This window comes from Doryrhamphus excisus, linkage group LG17 (assembly GCF_037039965.1).
Source record: "Doryrhamphus excisus strain RoL-2023G ecotype Guam linkage group LG17, RoL_Dexc_Guam_v1.1, whole genome shotgun sequence".
Taxonomy (NCBI): Eukaryota; Metazoa; Chordata; class Actinopteri; order Syngnathiformes; family Syngnathidae; genus Doryrhamphus; species Doryrhamphus excisus.
Window position 1 is genome coordinate 13,128,815 of NC_136373.1, and position 22,960 is coordinate 13,151,774.

Sequence of the window (22,960 nt, forward strand, 5' to 3'; positions counted from 1 at the left end):
TTTGAGAGGAAAGCACAGTGTAACAGCTCCAATACCCGTGCTTTGCCACCGTGACTAATCTGCTGTGGTCATGCACAATCTTTCCCTCCCTTCCAATCAGGTTGGCGAGCTGGTTCCACCATACCGATAACACTCGCTTTTAGAATCGTGCAGTCCTCGGGCGGGTACTGTAAAACTAATCTCCGTGAATGTGAACACGGCCTCCACCTGTCTCAGACGGCCATCCAGGTGTGCTTGATGAGCCATTTCTTTAATTATCAGCACAGTGGACAAGCACAGCCTGAAGCCCCCCTCAAGTAAATCACAGTGTGTAGGTGAGCATTTGTACTGCAGGTGGTCCCAAAACCACTGAGCGGTAATGGGCCTCCACCTGCTGCCGGGTCACTGAACCTGCCCTAGAAAACCCTCGCACATGGTCTTGGTCTACAAGGCAGCCAAACACTCATGGCTGCCTATAATTAGTCTTCTAGGTGTGTGCTTTTTGCAATTCTCGTATGCCGTTTGGGAAAGTATGCCATCAAACTACCATAATGTATGATGCGTTTTCCTTTCAATTTTTTGAGATTATTTTTCTGAAAGAAGGAGGTTGTGCTAATTTTTTTGGCTAGCAGTTTCAGCACAATGGCAGTCAAACATGATTCAGATTTTGTTGTTGCTTGTTTTTTTACTTTCGGAATGCGTTGATACTTTTTGGTCCGCTTAAAGCAGACACTGCTCCTTTTGATGTGAAGTGAGGCCACCACACCAATGGACAAAAAAAAAACAAATATAATGTCACCAAATTAATTTCTTGACTATAGAGCTTGATCATATGTCAAGGTCATGTAAATCCATACATTCCATATAATTATAACAGTTATATAATAGTAAATAATAGTAAATAATAGTAAATAATAGTAAATAATAGTAAATAATAGTAAATAATAGTAAATATTGGTGGCCAGCCAATCACAGGGCACATATAGACAAACAACCATTCACACTCACATTCATACCTATGGACAATTTGGAGTCGCCAATTAACCTAGCATGTTTTTAGAATGTGGGAGGAAACCGGAAGAGGAGGTTTCTGAAAGGAGGAGGTTGTGCTAATTTTTTTGGCTAGCAGTTTCAGCACAATGGCAGTCAAACATGATTCAGATTTTGTTGTTGCTCGTTTTTTACTGTCAGGATGCGTTGATACTTTTTGGTCCGCTTAAAACAGACACTTCTCCTTTTGATGTGAACGCATTCCACCAAACCCCGGACTGTACCAAACAAGTTGGACTATGGTGTGGTCACCACACCAACGGACGAAAAAACCAAATATGATGTCGCCAAATTCAACATTAATTTATTGAGCTTGATCATATGTAAGCCACACCCACTAAATTCATTCATTCATTTTCTACCGCTTATCCTCAAGAGGGTCGTGTGGGGTGCCGGAGCCTATCCCAGCTGTCTTCGGGCTGGACTGGTGGCCAGCCAATCACAGGGCACATATAGACAAACAACCATTCACACTCACATTCATACCTATGGACAATTTGGAGTCGCCAATTAACCTAGCATGTTTTTGGAATGTGGGAGGAAACCGGAGTACCCCGAGAAAACCCGCGCATGTACGGGGAGACCTGTGAGGTCTACGCGCTAACCACTCGACCGCCGTGCAGCCCGGAACTTCTAATATGTTTTTATTTAATTTTTTGCTGTTTTCTTGTTTTAAAGCCCACTATCTGTTTCCACTGACCTAACTCACTTGTGCTACTCTCATACGTAAATACTATGACGAAACTATTTCCTTGCCATGCCATGTATTTCCTGTATACAAATGTTAAATACCATTGAGAAAAATCCACAAAAAGTTGCACAGGTTAACTTACGAAAAATCATCTCTATAACACAGGAGAGGAGGTCTTCGGTTTATCGCGTTGCATATTACAACATTTTGTGGTTACGAATGGACAACAAATTGAATTTTGGTCCTTAGAAACAAGACTGAAAATGCCTGCTTCTGTCACAAACACAAGAACACACATTTCTATAATGGAGTTCAGGTCAATGAGCAGAGCCACTTTTTTTTTCCTACATAATGTCTCCACAAATAGCCACCCAAGTAAATGTTACAGGTATCTTACCAGGAGTATCAGTACTGTAACCTGAATAATAATAATGAATTTTGCATTGCAGTGTGCCGCTTATCGAGTTGACTTGATCTTTGCCATGGGGAAGCAACCGTGAATTAATGTCAGCTGACTGATGTCATATGACATTTACAAAGCATGACGTCGGTAACACATGCGATCGACCTGTACGACCTCCTAATCAATTGACGTAATTGAGAATGGGGACTTTTGAAGTAAATTAGTTCCAAGCAGGGATAGGTACCTTTGACATTTGAATCGATACGGTTCAAGGACAATAAATGCAAATGTACTCACTTTTGTAATATTTATTTCTAATTTAAGATATTTATCTCTCGATACTTTAAGTTTAAAACACATGAGCAGGTCCTCTTGTATTTATACATTTATATTTGTACAATGTATTTACACGTCTTTTACGTTTTTTGCACTAATGAATGTCACTTACAGAGCAATTTCAAATTATGAAAATGGCCACAAGGTGGCAGAAGTGGATTTGCTAAAACCTCGGCAAGGATCATCAATGGAATAATCGCACATAACATGAAGGATGAAGTGCGAGAGTGTGGAGGAGTGTAGCGTGCAGAAGGTTACGTAATTTTAGCGCACACATACACACACACAGTTTTAAATGTGTTGTATTTGTAAACACAATTTTATTTTCTTGTAAATCAAACCCTTTTTGTGTTGTTTATGTTGGTATTACTGTTTAGATACCTCTGAATTGATGACGGTCTTCCTGTTAAGCAGTTCAATTCAGCGGTTTTGTACCCCTGTGTCAATACGGCCCATGTTTTTGGTGCACGTTTTTGTTACATTGTGTATCTCTCTACAACTCCGATAACCAAACCGGACTGTATTTTGGACGCTAAACAAGTGGGCAAATGCAAGCCAAGGAAAAATATTAGTATAGACCAGGGGTGGGCAAACTACGGCCCGGGGGCCACATCCGGCCCGCCAAGTGTTTGAATACTTTCCAAAGTATTTCATTTAAACTCAACATACAACCTGGCATCATGGCCTGAGCCAACCTTTTGATGGTTTTATCAATTTCGTTTTTTGACATGGTCTGTTGTTTACAAAGTGCTCCTGAAAAAAGGGACACAAGCACATAATAATAATAATAATTATTATTATTAGATTATTAGATTATTATAATCATTATTATAATTATTATATTAATGCTAATTATTATATTATATATAATATTATTGTTATATTTGCATATTTTACACAATAATAATATTATAATTATTATTTAAATTTTATTGTAATTATTATAATATTTTATTATTTTAAAAATATTTAAATATAAATATAAAATAATAAATAATAATAGCAAATTGCATGACAATTTTACAGATACAATAATACCAGGTGGACTGTTACGTGTAAAATATATAGTTCCCCCCCCCCCCCCCCCCGTAGATTTTGTCATATCAATGCGGCCCGCGAGTCAAAAAGTTTGCCCACCCCTGGTATAGACGATAGAGTAAAAACAAATAAAAGGTATAATATTTGACAAAAGTACTATAGTATAAACACCAAATGAAAGTGAGCTTTGGTTTGGTTTCACTAAATAAAGTAATACTAAACATGTTAGCTGTGAATGTAATGTTAATATATAATGTTAATATACTACTATCTACTGACTTGTTATTGCTGTTACTTAACACTGACTGGCAACATACACGTATGATTAGTTGTCTATTTTAATTCTTTTGTGAATAGAAAAAAAAATGGTGGTTTGGCAGCTTATCCGTAATTATACCACAGTCATTGAAATGTAAATGAATAATTTAAACAACTTTTAACAACTTTCTCTTTGATAGCAACTTTGACATTGATACCGGTGACGATGAAGCTTTTATTCCCACATTCGTGTCGCATATTAAAATCTCACAGGGAGAGAAAAAAACCTCACCCACACAGTCTATCACACACAGACTCCCTCCACCCCCTTTATCCCCTTCCTAGTCTTTTATTTTTATTTATACATACATATATTTATTTATTTATACATATATACATATATGTACATCCTTCCACTTGGCAATATCATCCGTCATCATGGCCTCAGTTTCCACAGCTAAGCCGATGATATTCAACTATACATCTCTACCACCTCCATCAACTCCAACATCCACTCCACTCTCACCAACTGCTTAACTCAGGGGTCTCAAACACGCGGCCCGCGGACCAAATGTGGCCCGCAGGACACCAGTTTGAGGCCCCCGCCTTGATATGAAAGTTTAATGTTAGTGCGGCCCGCGCAAGTTTGATATGGATGCTGTATGGTATCATGTACCCAGAAAAAATTATTACGTTTGATTAATGTTCATGTTAAAGGTTAAATAACTGTTAATAGTTATCCTCCCTATCCGTGTGGAAGTGGTAAGTTTTTGGCTATTTAAGTTTAAAGGAAATAACTTGAAGGCTACCGTTTAGGTCGCTAGCTCTCTAGTTTGCGAGTTAGCATGTGTCTCAAGACCCTGCAGTTGCGCAATATGTTGTAAATAAAAAGAGTATAAATGTGACTATAGTCGTGTTTTGTCATGTCTACAGGGCTCCAATAATGCTTTGTTCATTTTAATCTGAAAAAAATAATTTGTCTACCCACCAACTATATGTGGTTTCTTAAGTTTTTATTATTTGTTGTTTTATTGTTATTATTATTATATTTATTTATTTATTATGGATTGATTTTCTTTATTCTTTATTTGTTTATTTATTTTTCATCTTGTTTTGTGTAGAAAAATAAAAAGTAAGATATTTGAGAACAGTGGAATGTTTTATCAGAGCTTTTATTGTAGAAAATTGGAACCAAAACAAAGTTTTTTAAATTTTTTTGTTTTTAATAAATGCGTTTTTTTTGGGTGTTTTTTTTGAAAACCTGATCTCACCCAGACCCGAGCTCCAGTGGCCCCCAAGCAAATTGAGTTTGAGACCCCTGACTTGGATGGAACAGTGACAAAACAGATATTATCATCATTGGTCCCAAAAACATCACAACATCCACCCATAACTTCTATCTTCAATTTGACAGCGCCACCCTCACTCCATCCCCGCTCATCCGCAACCTTGGTATCCTCCTGGACCCCACCCTTTCATTTGAACCCCACATCAAACAGTTAACCCGGACTGCATTTTTCCATCTTAAGAACAACTCCGTCCATCACTTTCATTCTCTGCCGCTGAATCCCTGATCCATGCATTTATCAAATCCAGAATCGACTATTTCAACAATATTCTCTACGGTACACCTTCCAAAACCCTCAACACACTAACAGCAGAGCCTTCTCCATCGCTGCCCCCACCCTCTGGAACTCTTTCGTGCTTGCCCTGACCTTCCCTGACCTTCCCTACAACTCAAAACCCACCTCTTTATATCTGTTTTTAATGTCTAACTTTTTATACCTGACTGCTGTGCCCCGCTTTTACTCATGTTTTAGCTGTGTATTAACGAATGAATGTTAATAATAATAATAATACATTTTATTTGTACATATAGTGCTTTTCAAAATACTCAAAGACACTTTACGGAAGAATGGAGTTGAATAAATGCAAGTAAACAGAGTAAAAAATACATTAAAATACAATATTCATTTGTTAATACACAGTTAAAACATGAGAAAAAGCGGGGCGGGGCACATCAGTCAGGTTTAAAAAGTTAGACATTAAAAACAGATTGTGGGTTTTTAGTTGTTTTGTGTGTGTATTTTAATGTATCTTTTAGTCTGTTTACTTGCTTTTATTCAAGTCCATTTTTTCTGTAAAGCATCTTTGTGTATTTTGAAAAGCGCTATACAAATAAAATCTATTATTATTTTATTTTATTTTTTTTTGGGCTGTTATTAACTTCGCGGCACGGCGGACGAGTGGTTAGCGCGCAGACCTCACAGCTAGGAGACCAGGGTTCAATTCCACCCTCGGCCATCTCTGTGTGGAGTTCGCATGTTCTCCTCGTGCATGCGTGGGTTTTCTCCGGGTACTCCGGTTTCCTCCCACATTCCAAAAACATGCTAGGTTAATTGGCGACTCCAAATTGTCCATAGGTATGAATGTGAGTGTGAATGGTTGTTTGTCTATATGTGCCCTGTGATTGGCTGGCCACCAGTCCAGGGTGTACCCCGCCTCTCGCCCCAAAGACAGCTGGGATAGGCTGCATAGAAAATGAATGAATGTTATTAACTTCCTTACACATATTGTTATTTGCTGTGTTTCATGTGTGGAGATATGCAGACGTTTGGCTGAGAGGTGGGCCCCCGAGTTCACCCACGGTTCCTGATGAATGAGGGTTGTTTTTGGCTGTGGGGACAGAAGAATGGCTTTAATATGTCATTGGAGGGGTCTGGTGAGGCTCCAGTGGAGCACAGTGGAAGAGATTTGTGAGGGATGTTGTGTGGCAGAAAAAGACCGTTGGGCACAGAAAAGAGTGATGACCATGAAAGACATGACGACTGCCTTTGGGCTGGGACAAAGCTCTCTATTTCGTGTGTCAGCGACGTACAGATACAGGCTGCTGTACTGACTGACTGACTGTCTTTATCTCTGTGTGTACATTGGCATTACAGTGGCACACAATGTTAACCGCGGGACCCCTGCTCGGCTCCCTGTGTGTTTTTACGTCTACGTTGACAGATGGGCATGGGTGGAGAAATGTCAGCGTGCACGACTGATAGTTCGTGTTGAAGAAAGCCTGACAAGCCATTAATGGAATTTACAATAAGTCATACTTGAATATACATGTACTCTAAGAGTGATGTGAAAGTGATGTGATGGATGTAAAACAGAGCATGTACGTTTAAGTATTCATTAAGCAAATAATCAAAAAACGGTAGACGCATTGGTTTCTGAAACGTGAGTAGTTTTTAAAAAATAAAGTGTAGTGATTTATGAGAATATGTCATAGGAATTCAAACAGCCCTACATTCTGTATGTAATGGAATATTAATGCACCCCATTTCAAAATACTTTAAGATCCAGAAAAACAGAAGACATTAACAGTAATGTACTTTAATTTGAGATAACATTAGCAAAAAAAATTAATAAAACATTAATCTGATTCTGAAATGGTTTTTCAAAAAGTGTCTTTACAGCAGGGGTCTCAAACTGAATTTACTTGGGGGCCACTGGAGCTAGGGTCTGGGTGAGACTGGGCCGCATCAGGTTTTCCAAAAACAAACAAACAAAAAAAAAACGCATTTATTAAATGAAAAATGAATAAACTTTGCTTTGGTTTCGATTTTCTACAAGAAAAGCTCTGCTAAAACATTCCACTGTTCTCAAATATCTTACTTTTTATTTTTCTACACAAAATAAGATGAAAAATAAACAAACAAATCAAGAATAAAGAAAATCAATCAGTAATAAATGAATAAATATAATAATAACAATAAAACAGCAAATAATAAAAAACTTAAGAAACCACATATAGTTGGTGGGTAGACAAATTATTTTTTTCAGATTAAAATGAACAAAGCATTATTAGAGCCCTGTAGACATGACAAAACACGACTATAGTCACATTTATACTCTTTTTATTTACAACATATTGCGCAACTGCAGGGTCTTGAGACACATGCTAACTCGCAAACTAGAGAGCTAGCGACCTGAATGGTAGCCTTCAAGTTATTTCCTTTAAACTTAAATATCCAAAAACTTACCACTTCCACGCGGATAGGGAGGATAACTATTAACAGTTATTTAACCTTTAACATGAACATTAATCAAACGTAATAATTTTTTCTGGGTACATGATACCATACAGCATCCATATCAAACTTGTGTGGGGCCGCACTAACATTAAACTTTCATATCAAGGCGGGGGCCTCAAACTAGTGTCCTGCGGGCCACATTTGGCCCGCAGGCCACGTGTTTGAGTTTATATTTATATTTAAACCAAAGGCCAAAGCATCCTTAAAGGGGACCTATTATGCTCATTTTGAGTTGTGGGATCCCATAGAGTTGCTACACACAATAACCAGCACAGAAAGCTTTCTAGTTCTTCTAGAATCTGCACCTACTCCAGCTGTATTTCTTTGGATTTTGTGTTTCCTGCAAAAAAGGTCTGTTTTAACGGACTTCACCCACGGCCCGCCTCCGGGCACGCCCACTCCGCCGTGGTTGGTCACACTCCCAAGTGCTTAGAAGAACTTTTTTTTTTTAAGAGCTGATAATAAACGACTATTTATCTTTTAACATACAACTATACATGTTGGATCCCGAATCCGATTTGGTAGAGTTATAGAGGAAACAATCGATAGAATAATCACACATGACAGGAAGGAGGAAGTGCGAGAGTGTGGAGTAGTGTATCATGCAGGTTACCGATTGTAGGGAAATTTTGACGCATGCACACATACGCACATACAGTAGTTCAGTTCCATATGTGCTGTGTTTGTAATTGTTATTTTCATGTAAATCAACCTGTTGTTTACGTTAATTCACTGAAATGATGTACTACTGTACTGATACCCATTATGTCATTGGATGGTCATATCACCTCGTACTTTGGTGCATAAAAAAAAACAAAAACAAAACTATATTAGGAAAGCAGGAAGTGAACAAATGTAACAGTTACTGATTGTAAAAGTACCAGATGGAGGGGTAGGATTTAATAAGCTTTGCTTCTTCCTACTCCTTTTGGACATGTGGAACTGTGAACTGATTATGGGATGCACTCAATTGTAATCTGATGCATCAAATGAAATAAAACCATTACCAATATTTCATATAAGTAGTAAGTATGTACTAGTACGTATGTAATTATATATGAGTGCATAACTATAATTGATGACTCTCCCTAAGAGTCACATACACATTCTTGTTGTTTTATTTCACTATACCCAATGTAGTCCGCTAGCTCTTAGTTGTCAAATAACCGTCCAATCAATAAAGCCATGCTGGCAGGAAATTGTCTCCTGTTCTGTCCTATCAGCTTCAGAGTTCAGAGAATGTTGGTTTTAGCTCTGCTTAGGAGATAAGTGTGTCACAGTGACTGAGTCCAAACGTGTCACTCACTTCCTCTCTGATTGAATTTTACCAGATGATCATGATACAGTCCTTTAATTTTAGATTGCAAGAGCACAATTCCTATTCTGGCTTTGATCAACGAGAATAAGCCCATATCTCAAAGTGTATTACTTCAGTTTAAGATGCAGGCACTGTGTAGATATTTTACTTTTATGATTTCTGAGTTGGCATACTCACTCAAAGAATTTTTGTCAGATAAAAATATTATCTCAGTTGAAACTGACTTCTGCCTGCATTTTGCAACTTAAGCAGATGCATCACAGATGCATTAAATATTATGCATTAATCATGGCACAAAACTAAACTTCTGTTTATATGTAGAGTGACTTACGTATCCGCCATAAAAGGTTCATAATATGTGGAAGTGTAGTAAAGAGCGGACAACTCATCTCTATTATTATTATTATTTTTGAAATACGACAATACACAGAGATGCGTAGGAGGGCTTGTTGTCTCAGCCTAGCAGCGAGTAATTGAGTCACCCGTAAAAGTCTCAACAGAAGGTTGAACGTCTCCCTCACTCCGGGTGCAACCAAAGATAACAATAATATGTAACAAATGAGGAACAAAAATAACACACAATGTAACTGCACCACAAATACTATCACACAGATATTGATAAACACTACACACTAATATGCATGGAAAAAAAATAATTATAAACGGTACCCATTATGTCATTGTATGGTCATATCACCTCATACTTCGGTATGGGACAAAAAAATTACAAAAAAAAAAAAAATAGGAAAGCAGGAAGTGAACAAATGTAACAGTTACTGATTGTAAAAGTACCACATGGAGGGGTAGGATTTAACAATCTTTTACCATTACCATAATGTATAACCCGCAAGGCATGCTGGGTAACATTCTGTCCATATATGTTGATACCTGCATAGTAAATGCGGTACAGTTACATTGTGTGTTTGCCATGTCGTGCTATTTTGGCTTTCACTGTGAGATCGTCGACATTTGGGTTGATAAGATGCTTTTGATGCTTTTGATTTGGGATGTTTGGCTAACGGTGTAAATATCAAGCTGATTCACTGCTTGAAAAATCGCCTCAAAACAAGTTGAATTTTGCCTCTGACTACTTTTGGTGCAACTCAAGCTTTGCCAGTGTAACATAAATTGGATTTTCTGGGGACGGGGGAAATGGTAAATTATGGTGGTTATAAAATGTTGATTTTTCTCCACAAATAATAAAGAGATTTAGTTTTGTTCAGTAATCTGCAAAATTGCAGCGTCACAAATGCTAAATCACAAATACGCGAGAAACTAGTGTATTAGGAGAATTATAACAATCCTCTGAGGTTTTATTTGTTTTTATAATTGCATAGGGTGGAAAATGGCCTATTTAAGAGTAAATAAATGCCCGTCTTTATCCCAAGTTGGTGTTGTGAAAAAAGCCAGAGTTATGAATACATAATCAATACCAATATGTCCGTTGAGTGAATAAGCAAAGCCAAAATACATGCGGTTATCTATGCAGCATACGAATAGAATCCAAATTCCTGCCATTTAAGAAGTTCAAGTGAGCTTAGAAGTCAATAAGGTGGATGAAGGCCTGTGGTGGGGTGGCTCGTTTTGAGCACACAACATTATCGTCAGGCACCTCGCTAGTCAGCAGCAGCTGTCAGGAACAACACCAATTTCATGTCTGCAGTGAGGCGTTCAAGTGAAGCGCTTTGCTACAGTATATAAACGACTGTGATTGTCATTGTTACACACGCCTGAACTTTCATTTAGCGATCACGGCAGCGTGGTTTCAAATTAGTAAAAAAAAAAAAAAAAAAAAAAACGCGATCGAGATGAAATCACCTGCACACTTGGTCCTGCTCACTAGCGGTGGTCCGGGGGGGCCCGTGCCTCCTTCTCCGGGGCGGGTCAACAACACACTGATGTGGTACTCTGTGTCTGGATCCAGGTGCCACAGCTTGTAGGTGACCATGTTGACTCCGTGAACTTCAGACCATGGAGACTGGCTGGCACGGTACTCAATCTCCTTCCTAATAATGGGTCCGTCTCCCAGGATAGAATTGGTGTTGAGCTGGATGATTAGGTAAGTGGAGCCGGCACGTAGCAGCTGAGGTGGAGCGATAGGGGATGGTGGTACTGTCAGGGGAATAGAAAATGATGTTCGTATTGGTAAAGGCTTAGCAAGGTACAGTTGGGTTAATTTAACTCATCGGTTGCATGAAAACAGAGTCCTCGGCGTGCAAAATTGGTCCCAAGAGACTACAGGATGCGAGCAGGTCAAACTGCGTTCAAATAGCCGATTTGTCACACCCATTAACAAGGCATTCACAGCCTTGCATACATTTAGCAGAATACAAAGAGGGGAAAAAAAAACAGGTGTGAACACAAAAGCAATGACCTTTGCCACAGAAAAATTAGATGCCGCTCATCCGTTTCATGATGAAAGAAGAAAAACTCTCCATACTGTCAGTTGCGATTGCCAACTGGGGATTAATTCCAAGCCCAACGGTCATTTACTGGCACATCTAAGCTGCTGAACAATTACATGGGCGACGGTGTGAGGAAGGGAAGGGAAATGGCACAGAAATGAGGACAAAGCACAAGAAAAGATCAGAGTTGGATCTGTGGCTGTGACTAATCTGTCATTCCAGCGGAGGTGCCCCTGTCTTGTGAGGACCTTCTCCTAACAGGATTTCTACAAGGGTAAACTCTGCTTCTTCCCTTTGAGACGACAGCGGCTCATCCTTGGGTCACCAATGACTGACGCCAGAAATGAAAACACCATATTTTATTTTCATCCAGAGGCAGGAGCGTTTGAGGTGAACAAATTGGCGTGTTAGGCTGGATTTACACTGTACCTAATGCCTGGTGCCTAATTCAGATTTAGAGTCTATGTCTACCTTCCTTTACTTGGCGTAAAATTATGGAACGGACACAGTAGAAATGCAATATCCTAACATGATCCCTTCCCCCAAACTGTTCTGTCAAAACGTCATGGTAAGATGAATATCTAAGATTCAGATGAAACCAAAAAGCCCTAATCCCGAATTAGACTAAATTAATTAAGGGTGGTTATTATGGGTTTATTTTGGGTATATAAAACTGTGGTGAGACCAGCGATGTTGTTTGGTCTAGAGACAATGCCACTGAGGAAAAGACAGGAAGCAGAACTGGAGGTAGAAGAGATGAGGATGCTGACGTTCACATTGGGAGTGACCAGGATGGATAGGATCAGGAACAAGTAGGTCAGAGTGACATAAACATTAGAGTCCTTGGAGATAAAGTCAGAGAAGCCAAACTGAGATGGTTTGGACATGTCCAGAGAAGATATAGTGAATATATTGGTAGAAGGATGCTGCGTTTAGAGCCTCCAGGTAGGAGGCATCCTGGTCATTGGGAGTGACCAGGATGGATAGGATCAGGAACAAGTACATCAGAGGGACATTACATGTTAGAGGCCTTGGAGATAAAGTCAGAAAGACCAGACTGAGATGGTTCGGACATGTCTTGAGGAGAGATAGTGAATATATTGGTAGAAGGATGCTGCATTTAGAGCCTCCAGGTCGGAGGCATCCTGGTCATTGGGAGTGACCAGGATGGATAGGATCAGGAACAAGTATGTCAGAGTGACATAAACGTTAGAGTCCTTAAAGATAAAGTCAGAGAAGCCAGACTGAGATGGTTCGGACATCTCTAGAGGAGAGATAGTGAGTATATTGGTAGAAGGATGCTGCGTTTAGAGCCTCCAGGTAGGAGGCATCCTGGTCATTGGGAGTGACCAAGATGGATAGGATCAGGAACAAGTATATCAGAGGGACATTACATGTTAGAGGCCTTGGAGATAAAGTCAGAGAGGCCAGACTGAGATGGTTCGGACATGTCCAGGGAAGAGCCTCCAGGAAGGAGGCATCTTGGTCATTGGGAGTGACCAGGATGGATAGGATCAGGAACAAGTACATCAGAGGGACATTACATGTTAGAAGCCTTGAAGGAGTCGTAGAGGAAATTAAAGAGGAGGTTTATGGATGTAGTGAAGGAGGACATGAGGGTAGTTGGTATGAGAGAGACAGATGCAGAAGACAGGCTTGGATGAAGGAGATTGATTTGGTGTGGCGACCCCTGAAGGGAAAAGATTATTTATGTGGATTCATGACTTTGACTAACATTCCACTGTATATTGTGAAATGATACAAACAAAGACAGTGTCATATCCCACTTTTGTTTATTCTAAAAATATAAAGGGTCAGTGGAGGAGGACGGTAGAATGTCTCACATCCTTATTTCCACTTCTCATTGTCCCTTTGCTGAGTCCTGATTTGTTTTGCCAGCAAACCACCTCGCAGTCATGTCATTACTATGCTGTCAAAGTGGTGTCAGGCTGTGGGGTTGGAGTGAGTAATGGGACTGAGGTCACCATCTGAGGTACATGATATGACAGGGCTGCAGGAGACCAGGGCAAGTGAGCAGCTTTTTGACAGGGGGATGAGGAGCTGGCGATGGCAGCCTATTTGATTCCAGCACAGAAACACGTCAGGAAGATTGCGTTCTCTATCCACAGAGCTTTAGTGCCAAAAGCTGCACACATTGGTCATTAAGGTGTTTTGGTCCAATAATTCCAAGGCCAAAGTCATTTTTTTTTGACACCACTTCCTTCTTTACACATCAGAATGTGTTCAGAACAAAGATTTACCTTTGACGATGAGTTCGGCAAAGTTGGAAACCCCGGATCCCCTGGGAGACTGGGTGACGCAACGATAAAGGTCTTGATCAGACCTCTGAACGCTGTCTAGCTGGAACGATACCACAAAGCGGCGGTGACTCAGGTGCTTGACCGACGCTGATGTTAGAATCTCCCCGTTGTGTCTCTGGAAGAAAAGAAAGGACATAGTCAGTAAAGCTAGCGTTTGTTTTTAATGTTTGATCTTTTTTTAAGACTTGCACAAAATAACATTGTGAAAAAGTTCCGGTGTTTTCTAGCTTGTACTCTCTTTTAGCCGTTCTTATACCTCGGCTAGTGGTGGAAGTCATGTAGTAGGTAGTCCCATTCACAATTCTCAATACAAATGATGGAAAATGCTAGTTGGAGGTCGCTGTGGTATGTAGTGTGTGTACTCTATGTGAGTATGTACAGTATGTATGTACACTTAAATAATTGAAAACTTGAGTAAAAACTTTGTTGTTATTCAAAAACTTCTTGCAAAAGTGTTCCCCCATCTTAGTAATGGTAATGGTAATGGTTTTATTTCATTTGAACATGCATCAGATTACAATTGAATGCATCCCATAATCAGTTCACAGTTCCACATGTCCAAAAGGAGTAGGAAGAAGCAAAGCTTATTAAATCCTATCCCTCCATCTGGTACTTTTACAATCAGTAACTGTTACATTTGTTCACTTCCTGCTTTCCTAATATAGTTTAAGTTTTGTTTTATCGAGGTGATATGACCATCCAATAATTAATTGGTTATTGGTTATTTTTAGCCTTATGCATTATTTTAGCTGTTTGAAGATGAACTATATCAGAAAGTTGAAGTATTAGTGATTTTAGAAATAAGGAGTTAGTATGTTCTCTGTAGGCGGCATTATGAATTATCCTTACTGACTTTTTTTGCAGTACATTTAGTGAGTACTGCAAAATGTTCTCACTAGATGTACTGCAAAAAAGGTCAGTAATCACATTTAGAATAGTTCCCGAACTTGTAACTGCATTTTATAACATCCAAGTTGTACAAAATAGTCATTGAAGTACTTCAATAATATAAACTACAATAATTAACAAAGTCATAAATTCACATTTCATTTTCAAATTCATTCATTCATTCATTTTCTACCGCTTTTTCCTCACAAGGGTCGCGGGGGGTGCTGGAGCCTATCCCAGCTGTCTTTGGGCGAGAGGCGGGGTCATTTTCAAATTATTTTTTTTTAAATAATCATTATTTTATTTATTTATTATTTATTAAACTTATTATTATTTATTATTTTTTTAATTTTATTTTTGTGACGGCATTCATCCTTGTATTTAGCAAACATCAACTGCTTGTATTGTTTCTTGAATTGGCTCATCGTTGTGCATTGTTTGAGGGTCTTACTCAATCCATTCCATAGTTTGATTCCACATACTGAAATGCTATGGCTTTTTAACGTAGTCCTAGCATAGAAGTGTTAGGACTATGTTAAAAAGCCACAGCATTTCATCTTGGATGTTTTAGTATTTTATTGCTTTTATAAATGACAAATCGATTTCTTGACTAGACTTTACCAAAAGCTAATTTCATGCATTGCACAAATTGGTGTCATTTCAATAGTATCTATATAGTATTCAGCCCCTCTGTGTCAGTATTTAGTCAATGCAATCACTGAGGATATGTCTCAACCAGGCAAGCACATCTGGTTGCTCCGGGTGCTTTGTGGACTCGGAAAAGGCATTTGACCGTGTCCCTGGTGGTGTCCTGTGGGGAGTAAGGGGTTTGTGGCACGCGACTGCGTGCCATTCAGTCCTTGAGTCAGTCCAATTTAGGGACCTTGGGATCTCATCTCTGCTATTTGCAGATGGTGTGGTACTGATGGCCTCATCAGGCTGTGACCATCAGCTATTACCCAGGTGGAGTGTGAAGCTTCACTAATGAGACTCAGCAGCACCTCCAAATCTGAGGCCATGGTTCTTATCAGGAAAAGGATGTACTGTAAATTTTGGGTTGGAAGTGAGGTCTCGCCCCCTATGAAGGAGTTCAAGTATCTTGGGATCTTGTTGATGAATGAGGGAAGGCTAAGCTGGAAGGCAAACCTCGGGTTGATCTGTGATCATGCATGAGCTTTGGGTAGTGACCAAAAAAAGCAAAAATTAGTTTCCTTCATTGGGTGGCTTGACTCACCCGAGGAGATCGGTTATCCGCGGGGAGCTTAGAGTAGAGCCACTGCTCCTTGACATTGAGAGGAGCCAACTGAGATGCCTCCTCGACACCTCTATGGTTATATGTTCCAGGCATGCCCAGACCTGGTTCATGGTGGAGGGATTATGTCTTGCAGCTGGCCTTGGAATGCCTTAGTACTTCCCCGGTGGAACTGGAAGGCGAGGCCAGGGATGATCATTTCTAACCAAGTCTAGTTGGAAATTTTCCCAACCAAGTCTGCTGCCCCCATGGCCCGGACCCAGAAAAGCGGAAGGAAATGGAAATGGATTTGGCTTGAGAGATGCCCGTCTTTCCAGTTTCCAGTTACATTTTCTCTGAGTTGCTTCGAGTGTTCCTGTGTCTTCATGTTGCAGTTGTAGCAGGAATACTAATGAACCAGAGACCGGAGCTTCCAGACTCAGGTGTGACTGGACACACATTAACTTTACTCAGGCTAGCCACGTTTACATGGACCCAAATATTCCAATTCCATTCGGGTTATTTGCTCAAACGGAAAGAATCTAACCTTTGTATACACCTCATTCCGAAAGAAAAGTGCCAATCCAAATGAATATATAATGGGATTCCCAGGTTTGGAATATTCCTTTCCCAAATCCGATTGAGGTATCTTGTACCCGCTCAAACGGAAAGTCGTCAGACTGCGTTCTTCTTTGTGGTGTTTTTCTTCTTCTGTTGTTTATTGGCGGTTGGCAAGCAGCTTTCGTGTGCATTAGCGCCATCTGTGGAACAAAATCTAAACCCTTCTATACGCCATTCACAAGTCCAGTTTTATTAAAAAATAAAATACATATCTATATAAAACGTGTGCCAAGTTTAATTATAAAATATTAGCAAGATTGAACTTTATCTTTTCCTGTTCCCGGGTGCGTTCTTTCAGCGAATGCTGAGATATGACGTAACACGCAGCTCGAGATGTTCTTTGATTTTAAAAAAATGGAGGCGAGCAATCGGCACTGGACTGCTGCGGAAAGTTTGTTTTTGATTCCAACTAAATTTCAAGACTGGACGAAGGAAAAACTGGCAATACGGAGTTATTCCAACAAGTGAAAGAAAAACTGGAGGAAGTCGGTATCACGTGATGTTGGTGTTTACGCTTTACTGCGCATGCCCCATTGACTATTCTGGTTGATTATAGCGGCGCATGTAGACACACCATTGGAATATTCCTTTCCATGTATACCATTGCTTTCGGAGAGGTCATTCGGAAAGACAAAAACTCCTCATGTAAACGTGGCTACTAACTGTAACGCAGCAGGCGTCAATTCACTGGATCTCTGTTCAATCAGGTGGGCCACTTTAAAAGGGGGAGAAATGCATATTTTATATTTTTAATGAATTGACACCAACGTCTAAAAAAAAAAAAAAAACGGTTTTACTTTGACATGAAAGGAGCTTTTTTCACATTGTCAAAAAAAATCCAAATGACATTGACCATGATTTCATTTATAAAACCAACAAAAGGCTGACGGATCGGCGGGAGGTGCATTACTTCTGCAAGACACTGTATGTGTCTTTTTCTTTAGACTCCTTACTTTATAAATGCCTGCGCCTTTGTAGTGCAATGCCTATTGTTTGCAGACCAGACTTGCTGAGAAAACCATAAGTCACTCAGCCTCAGCAAATCCCTCCGCAGTCACAAAATACATTATGCATTTTCTAAAGTTGAGAAGTTCTCACCACGGCAGCGGCTGCTGCAAGCTGCGTTGCAAAATGTTCAAAAGATATCTAGTCCTCTCGAGTGTCAATACTTTTGGTTCGGTGCAAATGTTAACACATGACGACAAGAAATGATGAAAATAAAGGGCAGCGTGATGCAGAGTCGCATTTTCCACAATTAAAGCAAATTTCATGTGAGGCTCCGCAGTGTGGCGCATTTATAATACTGTTATATAACTAGCTAGAATATTTGACGTTTAAGTACAGAACTTTTATTGGGATTGTCGTACCAAAACAGAGTATTGGGTATTGATAAAAATATGTTTAATGTTACCGGGTCGGTTTTGACCCATGTATTAAATCAGCTATAATCAGCTTCCTCATCCATGAAAATGTTGCTTTTAATACTTTTGGTGTGGGCATGTAGGCCTTTTTTTGTCACTACGATTAAGATTAAGATATGCCTTTATTCGTCACTCAGTGGGGAAATTTGCATCCAGCTAGAGTACAGAATCAGTTAAGCAGTACAAAATACACAATAATATAAACAACCCGAGTAGTAACAAAATCAACAGTTTTACCCAGTGTTATATACAAATACAGTATGCAAGATAATATGAAACGAGATGAAATATATGACCAGTCTATACACTATGAGATCTTGCTAGTGAGTTAATATGAGGCATTATAGAAATACTTCACATAGAACTTAATATATTGCATTTAGAGCCTTAATATTGATCAGCTATTGCACAGTGAATGGAGTAACTATACTGAATATAAAAAAAAAAGTATTGCACAGATGTACATAGTGGTGTAGAAGTCTATTGGGAGCAGTACCCCTCAATTTAAATTTCCAAAAATGGTAAAATAAAACTCAAAAGAATCATATTAATAAAGTTAAGAATCTTTTGTGACCTGGCTATTACTGAGGGCTATAGAACATATCTCTTAAATCAATTATTTTTGTTTATTTTCTCATTTTAGTATTAATCACTAAAGAAACATCTATGGCGTTCTGGTGAATTCATTCATTCATTTTCTACCGCTTTTTCCTCACGAGGGTCGCGGGGGTTGCTGGAGTCTATCCCAGCTGTCTTCGGGTGAGAGGCAGGGTACAACCTGGACTGGTCGCCAGCCAATCACAGGGCACATACATATAGACAAACAACCATTCACACTCACATTCATACCTATGGACAATTTGGAGTCTTTTTTTTTGGAGAATTTGGAGAACATGCAAACTCCACACAGAGATGGCCGAGGGTGGAATTGAACCCTGGTCTCCTGGCTGTGAGGTCTGCGCGCTAACCACTCGACTGGTGAATTTTGACCCATATATATTAATGTCAAGAAAAGGTAAAAAAATATATATTGTTTTCAGCTACAGAACTTTAGTATAAACTGAAATAAAAAAGCAGAACAGGTCCAGATTTTGGTTCACTTTACTTCTTGCCATTCTTTGATCCAAATTGTAATACACACGCAATACTTAAAATTATTATTATTTATTCAAAATTATTTAAATTATTTGTACAAATTACTGTTTACGCTGTACATCGTTGTTCATATTTGATGTCATCCATTTATTCTCCACATTATTATTTATTATTATACAGGAGCCAGGCAACGACATTTTGTTGGCAATTTTACTGCTGCGTTATTGTGCAACGACAATAAAGAAAGTCTATGTCTAAATGTGAAATCAGCCAATCAAATGAGTGAATTCACCTCACATGTCTGGACATTGTTTTTCTGCTGGTATACTGGAAAAAGCGGTCAAAATGAGAATCCCCTGAAGCTTACATGATGAGAAGAGGAGCTGGTTGTCATTGTGTTGGCTAATTGTACACTTATGATTTCAGTTGTGGCTCAAAATATTGCTTTATAATCATATTATTATAACCGGGTCGAAACCGACCCTAACAATACAGTGGTCATAATTTCAACCGGACCATTTTAAAATGTAGTAAATTTTTTTTTTTTTTGGTTTTATTATTTTATTCCTGACAAAAACCGAAAGGCATTGATGCAATAAATAAATGTTATGTGATTCTTTTTATGCATTAACATGTAAAACGGATCGGTGCCGGCCCTAACACAAGAGGAGGGTTAACTACTCTACCAAAATTGTAGCCTTCCTCAAAGCCTCAGGCACAACAAAAAAAAAAACATGTCTGCTGTCAGTTTCGGTGTTTGTTGCAATGATAAACAGGACGGTCCAATGTCATTAGAATGGCAGTGGCATTTCACTAATTGAATCACGACCTAACATTATTGATCCCGATGGTGGAAATTCATTCATTAGACAATTAAGCAAAAACAAACATAATCCTGTTAAGATATTAGTGATTACGGTTAAGCGTGTCTTCAGACTCATCTCTTAAGGAGGTCAAGAAACTCACGTGTTTCAGGTTTGAAATGTTATTGAACCAAAACATTTAACGGCTGCCACAAGAAGATAGATTATAGCTTATGTGCATCATTAAGGTTTAATCAATTAAGAGCATAAACTCACGGATCAGAGACAGCTAGAACGCAAAAGTATTTGAGTGTAAAAGAAGATGCATTGTTAAAAAAAAAAAAAAAAATTCAAAGCACCTTGCTTTCATACCGATCCATCAAGTTTAGATTATCACAATAAAACCAGACATCATCCTCTTTGGTGGGAAAAGGTCAACTCAAATCTTAGTAATCATCTTATTGATCTGCCAGCTTTTCAGCAGCAAGATTTGGGTTGCTTGGACGCTTCTACTGCAGTAATACTCGTGGTTGGAGGACACCCGAAAGCTGCAGACCACATTGACCACATGCAGGGAGCTAAAATATAAATGCTAAACAGGTGGTACTTGGTTTACGGCGTAGTACTATGATATTGCAGGTATTTTGTTTTTCAAATTGGTATCACTATTTTGTTAAATAATGGTTATTTCAAGCATCCTAAAGGGATTTTTTTTACTGATGTTAGTTACTTTGTTCCACAAAAATACTGTTCTGATGGTGGATAAGTCAGGGACTGTATACTCTAATAGAATGTGAACATTTGAGTAGGATCTTGAGACATAATTTAATTTATTTGTTTTTTATGTTTTTTTTTTTGGTAAATTTAAAGCTGGATGTTAAAGCTTTATTTATGCAAATGCTATTACTTTAAGTTTTTACAGAGGAAAGTTTATGATACAGCATAACATACTGTTCTAATGGAATAAAAATATGTTTAGTAAGTGCATATTGCTGGTGTAATTCAGTTTTTCCAGGAAATAATCTTTAACTACAAGAAAAACCAAAAAAAAAATATCGCCTTGTTGACAGTATTGTAATACATCGTGATATATCTTATCGTGAGCCTAGTATCGTAATTCGTATCGTATTGTAAACAAGTGGTGTTCTGATGTTTAGTGGTTTTGGTGGAACTTGCTGCCATAAAATAATTTAAGAACTAATTTTGGTCCATAAATATGAGATTCGTTCGAGAACTTGTTACATAAGAGGACACTATGTGTAGCTCAGGCGTAGCTCCCAAAGGAAAAAAAGCAGGATCTTCTGTTGGCAGAGGAGTCAAAGGAAAAGTAAAGGCATCACCATGGAAGTGAAAATAAACATCATAAAAAGCTCAGAGAGAGGAGAAACAGCCACCAACATTGGCCACACTCGACTGTTACAAGGATAAAGATGGTGGCCGTCAGCCACACACACACACATGATTGGAACGTCACAGAAGTATTTAACACTACAAACACACAAACTGCCAGGTCACGTCAGTATCCTTGAGTATGTGGAAAGATCTACTTGTCAGAAAGCGACATTAATAACTAAGCATCGTTGTTTCCACTGTTGGGGATTGGTCGGATGGTTCTTTGTCTCTATGTGCCACTGCGATCGATCGGTCCAGCATCGGACTCTCACCCCTAGTCAGTTCAGATACACACTAAAAGAGATGGCTTAAAAATAACCCAACTTTAACCCATCCGATTGGTTACTATAGCACCAGCTCAAATTTTGTTGTTTTAACCTAGCGTGCTGTCAACCCAATAGATGAGTCAAAATATTCCACCCAAATGCTTGGTCAAAATAATTACAATGTTGGGTTGTTTTATTGGTCATAGGGGCTGCACGAGTGGTTAGCACGCAGACCTCACAGCTAGGAGAACCGAGTTCAATCCCACGTGCATGCGTGGGTTTTCTCCGGGTACTCCGGTTTCCTCCCACATTCCAAAAACATGCTAGGTTAATTGGCCACTCCAAATTGTCCATAGGTATGAATGTGAGTGTGAATGGTTGTTTGTCTATATGTGCCCTGTGATTGGCTGGCCACCAGTCCAGGGTGTACCCCTCCTCTCGCCCGAAGACAGCTGGGATAGGCTCCAGCACCCCCGCAACCCTCGTGAGGAAAAGCGGTAGAAAATTATTGAATGAATAAAATTTGATTTAATTATCATTGTAGTTACACAAGAGATTTCCCCTACTTATTATAGATAAAAACTCATTTCCATCTGCGATTAAATGCAATTAATTGTGAGTTAACTACAGACAAAAAATGCGAATAATTGTGATCAAATATTTTAATCGATTGACAGCCCTATTGTACATACATTATTTTTACATAGAATGTCAGGGTACACCCTGGACTGGTGGCCAGCCAATTACAGGGCACATATAGGCAAACAACCATTCACACTCACATTCATACCTATGGACAATTTGGAGTCGCCAGTTAACCTAGCATGCAAACTCCACACAGAGATGGCAGAGGGTGGAATTGAACTCCAGTCTCCTAGCTGTGAGGCCTGCGTACTAACCACTCGTACACTTGCAATTGACTCTATACACCAGATTGATTCTAACACATTACATTTCTTCAAAACAAATGTATGTATGAAACTGCTCAATTACAATGAAAACACATGCAAGAGTTGGCCATGCAAAGCTTATACATATAAGGCAATAAACATGCATTTAAACAGTACTGGAATCTTGGAAAAAAAATATTATAATAAAATAATATCAACTTTGAATACCCTAGCGAGGATATGTAGTGTCATTACTGTATTGCATGTATGTTCTGTGTATAGTGTGAGTGACTTAAGTGTAAATTTAGGTCGAATTTTGACAAAAGTCATTAGGAACCTGAGGAGCACCTGTAGTATTGCTGTTTGTCAACTACCTTTCCTTTGAGTGGATGTAAGTAGCACATCTATCACAAAGGCGCAAACAGGTAACAGATAACAAAAAAAATCTGGCATCTAATATTAGTAAACA

The 22,960-nt window shown here is 39.0% G+C and overlaps 1 protein-coding gene across 5 annotated transcripts in view; it reads right to left on the reverse strand.

Moving 5' to 3' along the window:
* The window catches only part of LOC131136968 (receptor-type tyrosine-protein phosphatase U), a 302,752-nt gene that overhangs the window by 100,970 nt on the left and 178,822 nt on the right, over nt 1-22,960 (reverse strand). For all 5 annotated transcript variants that reach the window (XM_078798065.1, XM_058084359.2, XM_058084358.2 and 2 more), the window contains exons 6-7: nt 13,825-13,999; nt 10,977-11,270 (exon numbers count right to left, since the gene is read on the reverse strand). In XM_078798065.1, the coding sequence (XP_078654191.1) occupies nt 10,977-11,270; nt 13,825-13,999 (469 nt within the window). The remainder of the gene's footprint in view (nt 1-10,976; nt 11,271-13,824; nt 14,000-22,960) is intronic.